Genomic DNA, 14,273 nt, shown 5'->3' with positions numbered 1-14,273 from the left:
TGTTCCTGATGTATGTAAAGCGCTGCGGAATATGTTAGCGCTATATAAAAATAAAGATTTGATATTTCCTCCATGATGATAGATTTATATCTATTTGACATCATCTATATCTTTTTATCTCTGCAGAATTAGATATTGACTTGTGTTTTGTTCCTGCAGAAAGCCATTCATCTGTGGTGTACGGGGGAGGAAACGGTGCGAGTTTTAGCATTTCTGGTTCTGAACAAGATCTGCAGATACAGACAGGACTCGTACCTCAACCCAGTGCTGAAGGTAAGTCCTGCTCTTTGTTTTGTCCTGACGTTGTCCATTCATCCATTGATCCAGCTACTATAAAAGGATTCTGGTTGTCCTTAAAGGGAGTTTGTCAGCGGACTCGCGGTGCCCGATCCTTAGGCAGCATGAATCTGACAATATTCTGCAACCGTGCAGTTTTTGGACTGTAGTGTTGGAGAGAAAACATTATATATATATATATATATATATATATATATATATATATATATATATATATATATATATATATATATATATATATATATATATATATATATATATATATATATATATATATATATATATATATATATATATATATATATATCTTAATGATTTATTTATTTATTTATTTTTTTATGCCGGTATCTCACTTCAGAGAACAATAGGAGAGGTTGGTGCCAGCCTCCACCCTCTTTCCAAACCGGTCACCTTTTATTCCAGTGCACTCTTAACATTGGAGTGGCCTGCGATATGCCAGGTTCCCTTTAAGTCTACCCCATTTATGTTTCTTTTTGCTTCATTTAACACTCGTTTTTTGCATCAATTTAATCCTGGAGAACAAAGGGTTATAGTCCTTGTACACATTGCATGAGATTTGCGAGACTGCCTGCCGTGAACATGGCAATATCCTCCTCTATTAGAAGGTTTTAGCACCATTTGGGGCATTTATTTATTTATTTATTTATTTATTTATTTATTTATTTATTTAAATGCACGGTGTGTTTTTTTTTTTTTTTTTTTGTTTTTTTAATTTTGTGAAAAATGTTTGCAATTTGGGTTAAATTTTAATAATTTTGCACCTTTTTATTTTTGCCTTCTATGGCCTCTGTTTCATAATCTGTTGGCTACAGAATGAGTGAACTGAAAACCTCATCAGTGAGCTATTTGGAGAGTTTCTAACCCTTGTCTTCCTATTTCTGAGCTGATTTATGACCATATCAAAATTCAGCTCAACTTTCACATGATCATAAGTGAACTGAGAGAAGCCCAGAAGAAAGGCTGATAATCACACCATCTAGCTCACTGAATGATACTCAGTTTACTCATTCTGCAGAAAACTATAGGCTCTAGAAGCCAGTTTTATAATGAAACACAATTGCAAAAGTGACTTGGCCAAAAATACATGCATTAAAGTAAAAAACACACACAAAGACACACACACACACACACACACACACACACACACAGAAAGACACACACACACACACACGCATAGAAAGACACACACACCACACACACACACGCATATAGAAAGACACACACGTGTGTGTGTGTGTGTGTGTATATGTGTATATATATATATATATATATATATATATATATATATATATAATATAAAATGCCCCATGGAGGTTACAGAATATATTGAAAGCCCACGACAAGTTGCAGCTCCTCATTTATTAACGTGTATACATTTCTATACCACAGAAAATGTACATCTCCTATGTGAAGAACTCAAAATTTACATCTCCCAATGTTCTGCCGATGATCAACTTCATGCAGCGAACTCTGACGGAGATGTACGCCCTGGACGTGCAGAGCTCCTACCAGCACATCTTCATATACATCCGTCAGCTGGCCATCCACCTCCGCAGCGCCATGACCCTCAAAAAGAAGGTAAGCAGCAAGTTCTGGAGAAGAACAGCCACCATCCTGTCCTGCCGTGAAGTTTCACAGATATTTGAGAACTTGCATTCAGTGGTTAGCACTGCAGTCTTGTGGTGGCTCAGTGGTTAGCACTGCAGTCTTGTGGTGGCTGTGGTTAGCACTGCAGTCTTGTGGTGGCTCAGTGGTTAGCACTGCAGTCTTGTGGTGGCTCAGTGGTTAGCACTGCAGTCTTGTGGTAGCTCAGTGGTTAGCACTGCAGTCTTGCAACGCTGGGGTCCTGGGTTCAAATCCCACCAAGGACAACATCTGTAAGGAGTTTGTATGTTCTCCCCGTGTTTGCGTCGGTTTTCTCCGGTTTCTTCCCACACTCCAAAGACCTAGTAATAGAGATTTCTTCGGCGCTCCATTGGGAGACCCAGACGATTGGGTGTATAGTACTGCCTCCGGAGGCCACACAAAGCATTACACTAAAAAGTGTAAGGCCCCTCCCCTTCTGGCTATACACCCCCAGTGGGATCACTGGCTCACCAGTTTTCTGCTTTGTGCGAAGGAGGTCAGACATCCACGCATAGCTCCACTGTTTAGTCAGCAGCAGCTGCTGACTATATCGGATGGAAGAAAAGTGGGCCCATATGGGGCCCCCAGCATGCTCCCTTCTCACCCCACTTTTGTCGGGTGTTTGTTAAGGTTGAGGTACCCATTGCGGGTACGGAGGCTGGAGCCCACATGCTGTTTTCCTTCCCCATCCCCCCTCAGGGCTCTGGGCGAAGTGGGATCTTACAGGTCTCCAGGCACTGAGACCGGGCTCCATCCACAGACCCAGAGAACCTGCTGGATATGGAGCTGAGTATCGTCAGGGACAGGCCCTGCTACATTAAGGTACTCTGTGTCCCCGGGCAAGCGCGCACACACACACCAGCATTGCTGGGAGTGTTAGTGCGCCGGGGGCAACAGCGCGGAGCGCTCGTGCTATTATTCACTACAGCTTTGCTGAGTGACTTTATGTATTGGGAACTGCCGCGCCGGCCGCTGCTGGGTGTTTTTTACATTGTGGCGCGGCTGGGACTTGTGGTGCGCCGGGGACTTCTGCGCTGGCCGTGCACATGGACAGCCGCGCTTATTACTCGAGTCCCCGGCTTTGCGGCCTAGTTTTCGTTTCGTTCCCGCCTCCAGCCCTGCCAGTCAGGGGTGAGGCGGGACGCTGTACAGACAGTCAGCGCCGAGGGCTGGAGTCTGCTTTGCATTCTCCAGCCCCCTTCACTGGACACAGTGGGACGCCAGTTTCCCGCTCTTGTCTGGGGCACGCCCACGGCCCGCCCCTCGTCACACGAGCTGGAGAAGGACGCCGCAGCCATTCCTGCACGCAGTCCGAGCTGGGGAACGGAGACATGCTCTGGGCAACCACTCACAGGGCTCTGGCGACCACACACCCGCGTTATAGGCGGGCGGTAAGCAGCACCTGAAGTGCTGACCCCACTAAATACCGAAGTGTCCATTTGTATTTTATGCTTGTATGCTATACACTGCACTGTACGGTCGCTATCTTTGGCTATATGCCCTCCTAGATGGCGAGATAACAGCAGCAAAAAAGCAAGGGTGCCAAGGCACAGTTTTTCTAGGCTGCTTGTATTGCATGTGCTGAAGTGTTCATTTGTACTTATGCTTGTATGCTATACATTGCACTGTACGGTCGCTATTCCTGGCTATATTCTCCTAGAGGGCTGGACAACAGCAGCAAAAAAGCATGGGTGCTAAGGCACAGGCTTTATAGGCTGCTTGTATTGCATGTGCTGAAGTGTTCATTTGTACTTATGCTTGTATGCTATACATTGCACTGTACGGTCGCTACTCTTGGCTATATTCTCCTAGATGGCTGGACAACAGCAGCAAAAAAGCAAGGGTGCCAAGGCACAGGCTTTCTATGCTGCTTGTATTGCATGTGCTGAAGTGTTTATGCTTGTATGCTATACATTGCATAGATGGCTAGAATACAGCAGCAAAAAAAAGCAACACAGGCTTTCTATGCTGCTTTTCCTGCATGTGATACTGTTCCACCGGCAGGTTCCACTGACCCCCATTGTGGGCAATGCTCCCCTGTAGCACTTGGTCAGCCGGGGTCTCTACTAGAGGTGGCCAAAGGAACCACCTGTTACCCTGTCCAGGGACAGGGACGGAGTTGCAGTTTCGGCTGATAGATTGTCATGGGATAGAGACTTTGCAGTCCAGACAGGCCATGGGCAATCTTGATTAATGCTCCCTGGCCACCCTCATTTGGAACATAATCAGTGCTCCGGGGGGGTCCCAGGCATTCCAGGGTGAAGGCTCTGACACGGACGACAGTCCCAGACAGCCTAAGCTAGCTCGCTGGGTGCGGCACTCGGCTTCATCACTGGTCAAGGTCCCAGCAGGACGACTCTCTGTATGATGAGGCAGACGTAGCTGATCAGGGCTTTGGTCCTGACACCGCTCTCAATCCGGATACACCGGATGGGGACGCCATAGTGAATGATCTTATAGCGTCCAGCAATGGAATGTTGCATATTTCTCCCTCAGCTCCTTCAGTGGAGGAGTCAGCTTTACAGCAGGAGAAATCCTTTTTCAGTATCTCATGCGTATATTGAGTACTTTTCTGGCCACGCTGACTTCAGAGAAGCAGTTCAGAAACACCACGCTTACCAGATAAGCGTTTTCTCCAAACGTATTAAGGATACACGTTATCCCTTTCCCCCTGACGTGGTAAAGCGCTGGACCCAGGGTCCAAAGGTGGATCCCCCAATCTCCAGGCTTGCGGCTAGATCCATAGTTGCAGTGGAGATGGGACGTCACTTAAAGATGCCATTGACAGACAGATGGACCTCTGGTTGAAATCTGTCTGTGAAGCTATCAGCGTGTCGGTTGCTCCGGCATTCGCAGCCGTATGGGCACTCTAAGCTTATTTCAGCTGGTCTTGCGCAGCTGGTCTTGAGCACATGTACATCTGTGCCGCAGGTGGTGTCCTTAACCTCGCAATGTCTGCATTGCGACTTACCCTAGTAATGCTGTCCTGGGGGGACAGTCGAGGTTTCGGTCCTTCCCAGGCTCGGGCAGGGTCCCAATTGTCCTCGTCCAAAAGGGCTCAAAAGGCTCAGAGGGGCTCAAATTCCGGCCGGGCTCAATCACGCCCAAGGAAGGCTGCAGGAGGAACCGCTACCAAGGCGGTCTCCTCATGACTTCAGCTCTCTCTCTCCGCATCCGCGGTTGGTGGCAGACTCTCCCGCTTGGCGACATTTAGCTGCCGCAGGTCACAGACCGGTGGGTGAGAGACATTGTGTCTCACGTGTACAGGACATTCCCCCCCCCCCCACCGAGCCGATGCTCTTCTGCAGGCAGAAGGAGTGGTAATCCCTGTTCCTCTTCAGGAACAAGACACGGTTTTTTCCTCCAATCTGATTGGGGTGCAAAAAAGGGTGGCTCTTTCCGTTCCGTTCTGGACCTAAAACTGCTCACCAAGCATGTGAAGGGCCAGGCGGTTCCGGATGTAACCCTCCGCTCCGTCATTGCCTCAATGTCTCCAGGAGATTTCCTAGCATCAATAGATATCAGGATGCTTATCTCCACGTGCCGATTGCTCCAGAGCACCAGCGTTTGCTACGTTTCGTTATTGAAGACGAGCATCTTCAGTGCGTAGCCCTGCCCTTCGGTCTGGCGACAGCCCTACGGGTTTTCACCAAGTTCAGGGCAGCAGAGGGAGCAGTCCTGCACTCTCAGGGTCACTCTGTGATCCTTACTGGGACGATCCACTTGTCAAGGCACCCTCTCAAGAGGCATGCCCAACACAGCCCTGAACGGGGCGCTGGAGACTCTCCAGAGTTTCGGGTGGATCATCAACTTTTCAAGGTTACATCGGGCACCGACCCAATCGCTGACTTATCTGGGCATGGAGTTTCACACTCCCTCAGCGATAGTGAAGCTTCCGCTGGACAAGCAGCGTTCACTACAGACGGGGGTGCAGTCTCTCCTTCAAGGCCAGTCACACCCCTTAAGACGCCTCATGCAGAGGCAGTCACTTTCGCGCAGTTTCATCTGCGTCCACTTCAATGGGACATGCTTTGCCAATGGGTTGGGGAGTCGACGTCCCTAGACAGGAACGTTTCCCTTCTCAGACGGTCAAGGACTCTCTTCAGAGGAGTCCATCCTTCAGATCAATGTTCTGGAAATCTGGGCAGTGTATCTTGCCCTGCAAGCCTTCCAGCAGTGGCTGGAAGGAAAACAGATCCGAATTCAGTCGGGACAATTCCACAGCGGTGGCAGACATCGCCCACCAAGGCGGAACACGCATCGCCAAGCCTACCAGGCAATCCGGCGGATTCTGACGTGGGTGGGGGACAGAGCATCCACCATATCCGCAGTTCACATCCCGGGCGTAGAAAATTGGGAAGCAGACTTCCTCAGTCGCCTGGGCATGGACGCAGGGGAATGGCCTCTGCACCCAGAATGGTGTCAGGAAATCTGTAGCTGCTGGGGGATGCCGGACGTCGACCTAATGGCGTCTCGGCACAACAACAAGGTCCCGATTTTCATGGCGCGGTCTCACGAGCAAAGAGCTCTGGCGGCAGGCGCCCTAGTTCAGGATTGGTCGCAGTTCCAGCTACCCTATGTGTTTCCACCTCTGGCACTGTTGCCCAGAGTGCTACGCAAGCTCAGCTCCGCTTGCCGCCGCGCCATCCTCGTCGTCCCAGACTGGCCGAGGAGGTCGTGGATCCCGGATCTGTGGCATCTCACGGTCGGCCAACCGTGGGCACTCTCAGACCGGCCAGACTTACTGTCCCAAGGGCCGTTTTTTTCCACTGAATTCTACGGCCCTGATCCTGACTGTATGGCCATCGAGTCCGAGATCCTAGCGTCTTCAGGATTATCTCAAGACGTCATTGCCACCATGAGACGGGCTAGGAAGCCGACGTCTGCCAAGATCTACCACAAGACGTGGAAGTTATTCTTATCTTGGTGCTCTGCTTCGGGAGTGTCTCCCTGGCCATTTGCATTGTCTCCTTTTTCCTCCCTTCCTGCATCTGGATTGGGAAAAGGTTTGTCGCTCGGCTCCCTTAAAGGACAAGTCGCAGCGCTGTCGGTATTCTTTCAGAAGCGCCTAGTACGACTTCCTCAGGTACGCACGTTCCTGCAGGGGGGTTATCACATTGTCCCTCCGTACAAGAGGCCGTTAGACCCATGGGATCTGCACAGGGTATTAATTGCTCTCCAGGAGCCGCCCTTCGAGCCTCTGAGGGATGTTTTCACTTTCTCGACTTTCACAGAAAGTGGCCTTTCTGGTAGCGGTCACGTCTCTTCGGAGAGTGTCCGAACTAGCAGCGCGGTCATCCAAAGCTCCCTTCCTGGTGTTCACCAAGATAAGGTAGTGCTGCGTCCGATCCCAGAGTTTCTCCCTAAGGTGGTATCCCCTTTTTATCACAATCAGGATATCTCCTTACCTTCCTTTTATCCATTTCATCGATATGTAATGGCTTTGCATTGTTGGATCTGGTGTAGAGCACCCAGAATCTACATTCCCGCACGGCCCCCCTGCGCCGCTCGGATGCACTCTTTGTCCTTGTCACTGGTCAGCGCAAGGGATCGCAGGCTGCAACATCCACCCTGGCTCGATGGATCAAGGAACCAATTCTTGAAGCCTACCGTTCTGCTGGGCTTCCGGTTCCATCAGGGCTGAAGGCCCATTCTACCAGAGCCGTGGGTGCGTCCTGGGCATTACGACACCAGGCTACGGCTCAACAGGTGTGCCAGGCAGCTACCTGGTCGAGTCTGCACACTTTCACCAAACATTATCAGGTGCATACCTATGCTTCGGCGGACGCCAGCCTAGGTAGAAGAGTCCTGCAGGCGGCAGTGACATCCCCGTAGGGGAGGGCTGTCTTTGCAGCTCTAACATGAGGTATTTCTTTACCCACCCAGGGACAGCTTTTGGACGTCCCAATCGTCTGGGTCTCCCAATGGAGCGCCGAAGAAGAAGGGAATTTTGTTACTTACCGTAAATTCCTTTTCTTCTAGCTCCTATTGGGAGACCCAGCACCCGCCCTGTTGTCCTTCGGGATTTTTGGTTGTTTTGCGGGTACACATGTTGTTCATGTTGAATGGTTTTCAGTTCTCCGACGTTACTTCGGAGTGAATTTGTTTAAACCAGTTATTGGCTTTCCTCCTTCTTGCTTTTGCACTAAAACTGGTGAGCCAGTGATCCCACTGGGGGTGTATATGCAGAAGGGGAGGGGCCTTACACTTTTTAGTGTAATGCTTTGTGTGGCCTCCGGAGGCAGTGCTATACACCCAATCGTCTGGGTCTCCCAATAGGAGCTAGAAGAAAAGGAATTTACGGTAAGTAACAAAATTCCCTTCTTTAGATTGTGAGCTCCAATGGGGACTGTGTTTGTAAAGCGCTGGGCAATATGATGGCGCTATAGGAGCAAAGAATAATACATAAAATTGTGTGCATATATTAGCACGTTTCCACCATCATGTCTATGGTTAATCTGTTAAAGTGCAGCCACAGCGCCACCTATAGTCCGTTATGTAGTAGTGCTGATCAGTAAGTGTTTGCCTCTGAGTTCAGTGTCCCTGTCGGGGATTACGTCCGGGTCCTCCACAAAACGAGATTTCAGGTGTATGCACTGATGAGGCCATTGACTGTAATGATATAGACAGTCCAGAGTGCTGTGTTGTGCATCATTTTCGGCTGTTTGGGCCTTGTAGAGGCGGGCAGCCACACGTAGTGGTATAGTGGCAGAGGCAGTATACACGGAGTTGTTCAGTTTACTGTATGATCGATCCAACTCACAATTCTCTTAGTTACACTATAAAAACAAAATGTGTGTAACAAGCAATATTTTTTTTTTCTCTTCAAAATATTCTAAAATGTTATTTAAAAAAATGTCCCTCCATTTGCTGCCGTCTTTCCTTTTTCTGCCCCCCTCTCCTCCTTTTTGCCACTCCCCCTCTCCTCCTTTTTGCCACTCCCCCTCTCCTCCTTTTTGCCACTCCCCCTCTCCTCCTTTTTGCCACTCCCCCTCTCCTCCTTTTTCCGCCCCCTCTCCTCCTTTTCCGTCCCCCCTCTCCTCCTTTTCCGTCCCCCCTCTCCTCCTTTTCCGTCCCCCCTCTCCTCCTTTTCCGTCCCCCCTCTCCTCCTTTTCCGTCCCCCCTCTCCTCCTTTTCCGTCCCCCCTCTCCTCCTTTTCCGTCCCCCCTCTCCTCCTTTTCCGTCCCCCCTCTCCTCCTTTTCCGTCCCCCTCTCCTCCTTTTCCGTCCCCCCTCTCCTCCTTTTCCGTCCCCCCTCTCCTCCTTTTCCGTCCCCCCTCTCCTCCTTTTCCGTCCCCCCTCTCCTCCTTTTCCGTCCCCCCTCTCCTCCTTTTCCGTCCCCCCTCTCCTCCTTTTCCGTCCCCCCTCTCCTCCTTTTCCGTCCCCCCTCTCCTCCTTTTCCGTCCCCCCTCTCCTCCTTTTCCGTCCCCCCTCTCCTCCTTTTCCGTCCCCCCTCTCCTCCTTTTCCGTCCCCCCTCTCCTCCTTTTCCGTCCCCCCTCTCCTCCTTTTCCGTCCCCCCTCTCCTCCTTTTCCGTCCCCCCTCTCCTCCTTTTCCGTCCCCCCTCTCCTCCTTTTCCGTCCCCCCTCTCCTCCTTTTCCGTCCCCCCTCTCCTCCTTTTCCGTCCCCCCTCTCCTCCTTTTCCGTCCCCCCCTCTCCTCCTTTTCCGTCCCCCCTCTCCTCCTTTTCCGTCCCCCCTCTCCTCCTTTTCCGTCCCCCCTCTCCTCCTTTTCCGTCCCCCCTCTCCTCTTTTTCCGTCCCCCCTCTCCTCCTTTTCCGTCCCCCCCTCTCCTCTTTTACCGCCCCCCCTCTCCTCTTTTACCGCCCCCCCTCTCCTCTTTTACCGCCCCCCCTCTCCTCTTTTACCGCCCCCCCTCTCCTCTTTTACCGCCCCCCCTCTCCTCTTTTTTCCGCCTCCCTCTCCTCCTTTTGCCGCTCCCCCTCTCCTCCTTTTGCCGCTCCCCCTCTCCTCTTTTCGCTCCCCCTCTCCTCCTTTTGCCGCTCCCCCCCCTCCTCCTTTTGCCGCTCCCCCCGTCCCCCCTCCTCCTTTTGCCGCTCCCCCCCGTCCCCCCTCCTCTTTTTGCCGCTCCCCCCCGTCCCCCCTCCTCCTTTTGCCGCTCCCCCCCCCGTCCCCCTCCTCCTTTTGCCGCTCCCCCCCCGTCCCCCTCTCTCCTCCTTTTGCCGCTCCCCCCCGTCCCCCTCTCTCCTCCTTTTGCCGCTCCCCCCCGTCCCCCTCTCTCCTCCTTTTGCCGCCCCGTCCTCCTCTCTCCTCCTCCTTTTGCCGCCCCGTCCCCCTCTCTCCTCCTCCTTTTGCCGCCCCGTCCCCCTCTCTCCTCCTCCTTTTGCCGCCCCGTCCCCCTCTCTCCTCCTCCTTTTGCCGCCCCGTCCCCCTCTCTTGCCGCTCCTGCACCTGAGCGATGCCCGTTGCTTTTCTATTACTATGTGATATGGAAGGTGTTCTGATTTTTAGAAGCATAGCCACACTGCCACCTACAGTCCATTGTGTGGCAGTGCTGATCAGCAGTGGAAGCTGAGCATTGCATTTCTATTTGCATTTCTTTTGTAATTCCGCTTGCTCGGTGGTGATCTATGTTTGGATGTGGCACTGGTAGAAATGATCGCTGCTTCTTCTCCTCCTTTGTTTGTTACTGACAGATAAATTGAACAAATTGTACGTGAATCCTGCAGAAGAAACCGACCTGCGGAGCGGGGAAATTGTCAGAATCTCCGTATCCGCTCTGTATCCCGTGCATCCATTAATTGACTCGCCAATTTTCATTTGAGGTCAATCAAGGTGCACAATGTCCCTGGCGCCCCCTAGGGTGGGACAGATGCACTCATTAAACGCTTTGCTAAGCGGGCACACCGGCTTCTATTTAATACCTACTATAAACATTTTTTTTTTTAAATTTATATATAATATATATAATCTCCACTTAATTTCAGTGACTACAGAAAACGGGGAGCAGCAAGTGTTTATCACAATGGGGTTTTTACTGAATTTGCAATGTTATTCCTTTAGGGAGATTGTATGGGCTTCGTTCACCAGGAACCCTCCCAACGTCTCCTATCATAAATGCAGACCTGGCAAAGACACCATTTATTGCACTACGCTTCTGGTTTGGCTACAATTTGGAAAATGTGATATTCTAACTTCTATAGGAAGAGGATTTTGATTGTCAGGATCGATTCCTCTGTGAGATCCCTGGCAGCGCTGAGGTGGTGCAGAGTTCTCCATGATTGTCCGTGTCATGCACGGCAGGGGTGTGCTTTCCTTGCCCGGTGGTGGCGCCGGGGTCCCTTGCCCGGTGGTGGTGCGGGGGTCCCTTGCCCGGTGGTGGTGCGGGGGTCCCTTGCCCGGTGGTGGTGCGGGGGTCCCTTGCCCGGTGGTGGTGCGGGGGTCCCTTGCCCGGTGGTGGTGCGGGGGTCCCTTGCCCGGTGGTGGTGCGGGGGTCCCTTGCCCGGTGGTGGTGCCGGGGTCCCTTGCCCTGTGGTGGTGCCGGGGTCCCTTGCCCTGTCGTGGTGCCGGGATCCCTTGCCCGGTGGGGGGTGTGGATTCCCCGGATCGTCCTCCTATGTTATGTACCCGTGTGCCGGGTATGGACTGAATGGGTCTGTGCAAAATCGCGGAGACATGTCCGACATTAATCCAAGTGCTGGATCCAGCTGCAGTGAAAGCCTATGGGTCTGTGGGACAAAAATGACTAATACAAGGTGCAGCAACTTTTTGTTTTTCCTCTTTCTTTCTTGAAAGTCGGATGACACTCGGACCGATTTTTGTCTCTGATGTGAGCAGAAGCCCCCACTCCATTTACTCGCCCACCACCGCCGCCGCCGGTCCGTGCATGATGGTCGGATGCGTGGATGTTGCTGATTTTGCTGCATTTTCCTATGTTTTGCAGAGGATACGGTGTGTAGGAAACAAACCCATGAGCGCCAGTGGGTCCTGACCCCCGTCTATAAGTCTGGGGGATCTGTCAGCAGTGACCGCTCGCTGACATAATCCGGTCAGCAGACACTTGCGCTGGGGCTCGTCTCATTACCCTCCTTTAATGGAATTAGTTGTAATGCTGTTTGCGGCGTCTGGATATGTGTCCAATCCCTCTTACGTCCAGGTTTAGAGATGATTAGTTCCTGCAAACTCATCAGATTGCTTTACGCAGCGTTAATATTGTCACCCTTGTCTGGCCCCACGACCTCCATGAGGAGCTTAGCCCCACGGGGCGCGCTCTGCGGGCTCAGCTGGAGCGCGCTTACTACATGCAACTTATGTAACTCGCAGCATGTCCTGATATTTATGGCCATATGGAGCCAGAAAACACTTTAAACCTCATGCACACGCTGCGTTTTTTGCGTGCAGTTTGTGGCACCAAACTGCCTGCGTTTCCTTCCCCAGCAAAGTCTGAGATTTCAGTTTTGCTGTGCACACGTTACTTTTTTTTCCGCTGCAGTTTTGTGGTGACCGCACAAACTGTGTCCCAGCCCCCTCCCCCCCCCACCCATTTTATGCTACCCAGCACAGATGAGCCATACGGATCATATTTACATACATAGTCACATAGGTTGAAAAAAGACCTAGGTCCATCTATCCATTCTTGTGGCTGTGTATCAAAATAAGAGGAGCCGCATGTGACTTTTTTTTTTCTTACATTATTTAAATACTTTTTAAAAACTGTGTGCAGTTCCTTTACTCCTCACCCCCTTCTTAAAAACTGTGTGCGTTTTCTTTCCCCACACTAACCCATTTTGATACCAAGATAAAGCCTGACAGCTGGGGGCTGGTATTCTCAGGCTGGGGAGACCCATGGTTATTGGGGCCCCCCCCAGCCTAAAAATTGCAGCCTGCAGCTGCCCAGAATTACGGTATCCATTGAGATGCGACAATCCCAGCACTTTACCCAGCTCTTCCTGATTGCCCTGCAGCAGTGGAAAATAGTGTAATAAAGGGTTAATGTCAGTTTACAGCTGCCACTAAGCCCTAGATTAGTAATGTGAGATGTCTATGAGACACTTTTTGGAATATATCTTGTAAGACATTTTTTTTTCCATCTCCACTTATGATCCACTTCTCTCTCTTCCCCATGCTTCCTGACCTCCGTTATTTGAGGAAAGAAAACAGCTCAAGTTTGTTTTGGTCAAGACCGGACTAATGAGCAGTTCACTGAGAGACCAGATTACAGCCGTCTATAGAGAGGAAGGTAGGGTGAGGAGCAAACTGAGTGAGAAAAGAGACCTAGAGAGTGCTGATCCTTTCCAGTAAGTGTTTATCTCACCCCAATGCTGATTTCACATCTGCACTGCTCAGTACTTCTGTATTAAGTCCTTCATGCTGATTCTGGGAGACATCATAGCAGCTAGTCTCCACCCACTAGCTCAGAGACGACTCAAAATTAGATCCTGTAGAGGGGTAAAACTGGTGACTATGCAGGATACAAGTGATATAATGGCCAGTATTAGTGTTATTAATCTTGTACACATATGACGGCTTATTCTGGAACAACAGGTACGCTTTAGAGCATTTGACTGGAATCTAAAAGAATTGACCCAATGCAGGAAGGTCCGTAAAATAGAATACGAAAAATTGAGTTTTTACTCTTCGCGGTGTCGGTGCTCCTCTTCTGTTTTAAAGTGGTCATCCGAAGACTAAAGTAATTTTTATTCTAAAACTTTATCTATTTGGCACTATAGTCCCTATCCTTCCTTACTGTTTTTCTTTTCTTTTTTTTTTTTTTGAGAATGCTTTGTTTGATTAAGCCCAGTGCATACTGGGATAATAAAAAAAAAAAAAAAAGGCATAATCAGGGGAAAGAGGTTGCAGTCACTGCCACAGCCTCCACCCCCCCCCACCTTCCCTGAAACAAAGCGTCATCAGTGTTGCTCATTTCAGGGGCTGGGCTCGTCCCTGTGCACTGTGTGATGTGTACCATGACAATGTGCGCTCTGTTTTCTGCACAGATCAGCTGTAATGAGCTGGCAATAAAACAGTGTCAGAGTACCCGGTATGCAGTGACCAGCGAAGCCCTTATCAATGACATTACTGGTCTCTAGATGCAGAGTATTCTGGCACTGCTCTCCTCCAGGCTCATTACTGCTGAGCTGTGCTGACAAAAGAGCGCGCCGTCATTGTGCACATCAAAAAGAGAACAGTGCGCAGGGATGTGCCCAGCCCCGGAAATGGATGTCACTGGTGATTATTTGCTTCAGGGAGGTGGCAGTAGCAGTGACTGCAGCCACTGCCACCTGATGACGCTTTGTTTCAGGGAGAGGGTGGAGGCAGTGGCAGTGACTGTAACCTCTGCCCCCTCATGATGTTTTGTTTCAGGAAGGAGGC

General features: G+C 50.6%; 1 protein-coding gene across 1 annotated transcript in view; it reads left to right on the top strand.

Moving 5' to 3' along the window:
• Window positions 1-14,273, top strand: part of NOC2L (NOC2 like nucleolar associated transcriptional repressor) — a 144,143-nt gene that overhangs the window by 57,231 nt on the left and 72,639 nt on the right. Inside the window, exons 9-10 of the mRNA XM_075328046.1 lie at window positions 160-273; window positions 1,708-1,896. Of these exons, the coding sequence (XP_075184161.1) occupies window positions 160-273; window positions 1,708-1,896 (303 nt within the window). The remainder of the gene's footprint in view (window positions 1-159; window positions 274-1,707; window positions 1,897-14,273) is intronic.

The sequence above is a fragment of the Anomaloglossus baeobatrachus genome, chromosome 11, assembly GCF_048569485.1.
Source record: "Anomaloglossus baeobatrachus isolate aAnoBae1 chromosome 11, aAnoBae1.hap1, whole genome shotgun sequence".
Classification (NCBI taxonomy): domain Eukaryota; kingdom Metazoa; phylum Chordata; class Amphibia; order Anura; family Aromobatidae; genus Anomaloglossus; species Anomaloglossus baeobatrachus.
The sequence above is the reverse complement of the archived record's forward strand: the minus strand, read 5'-3'. Positions and strand labels throughout refer to the sequence as shown.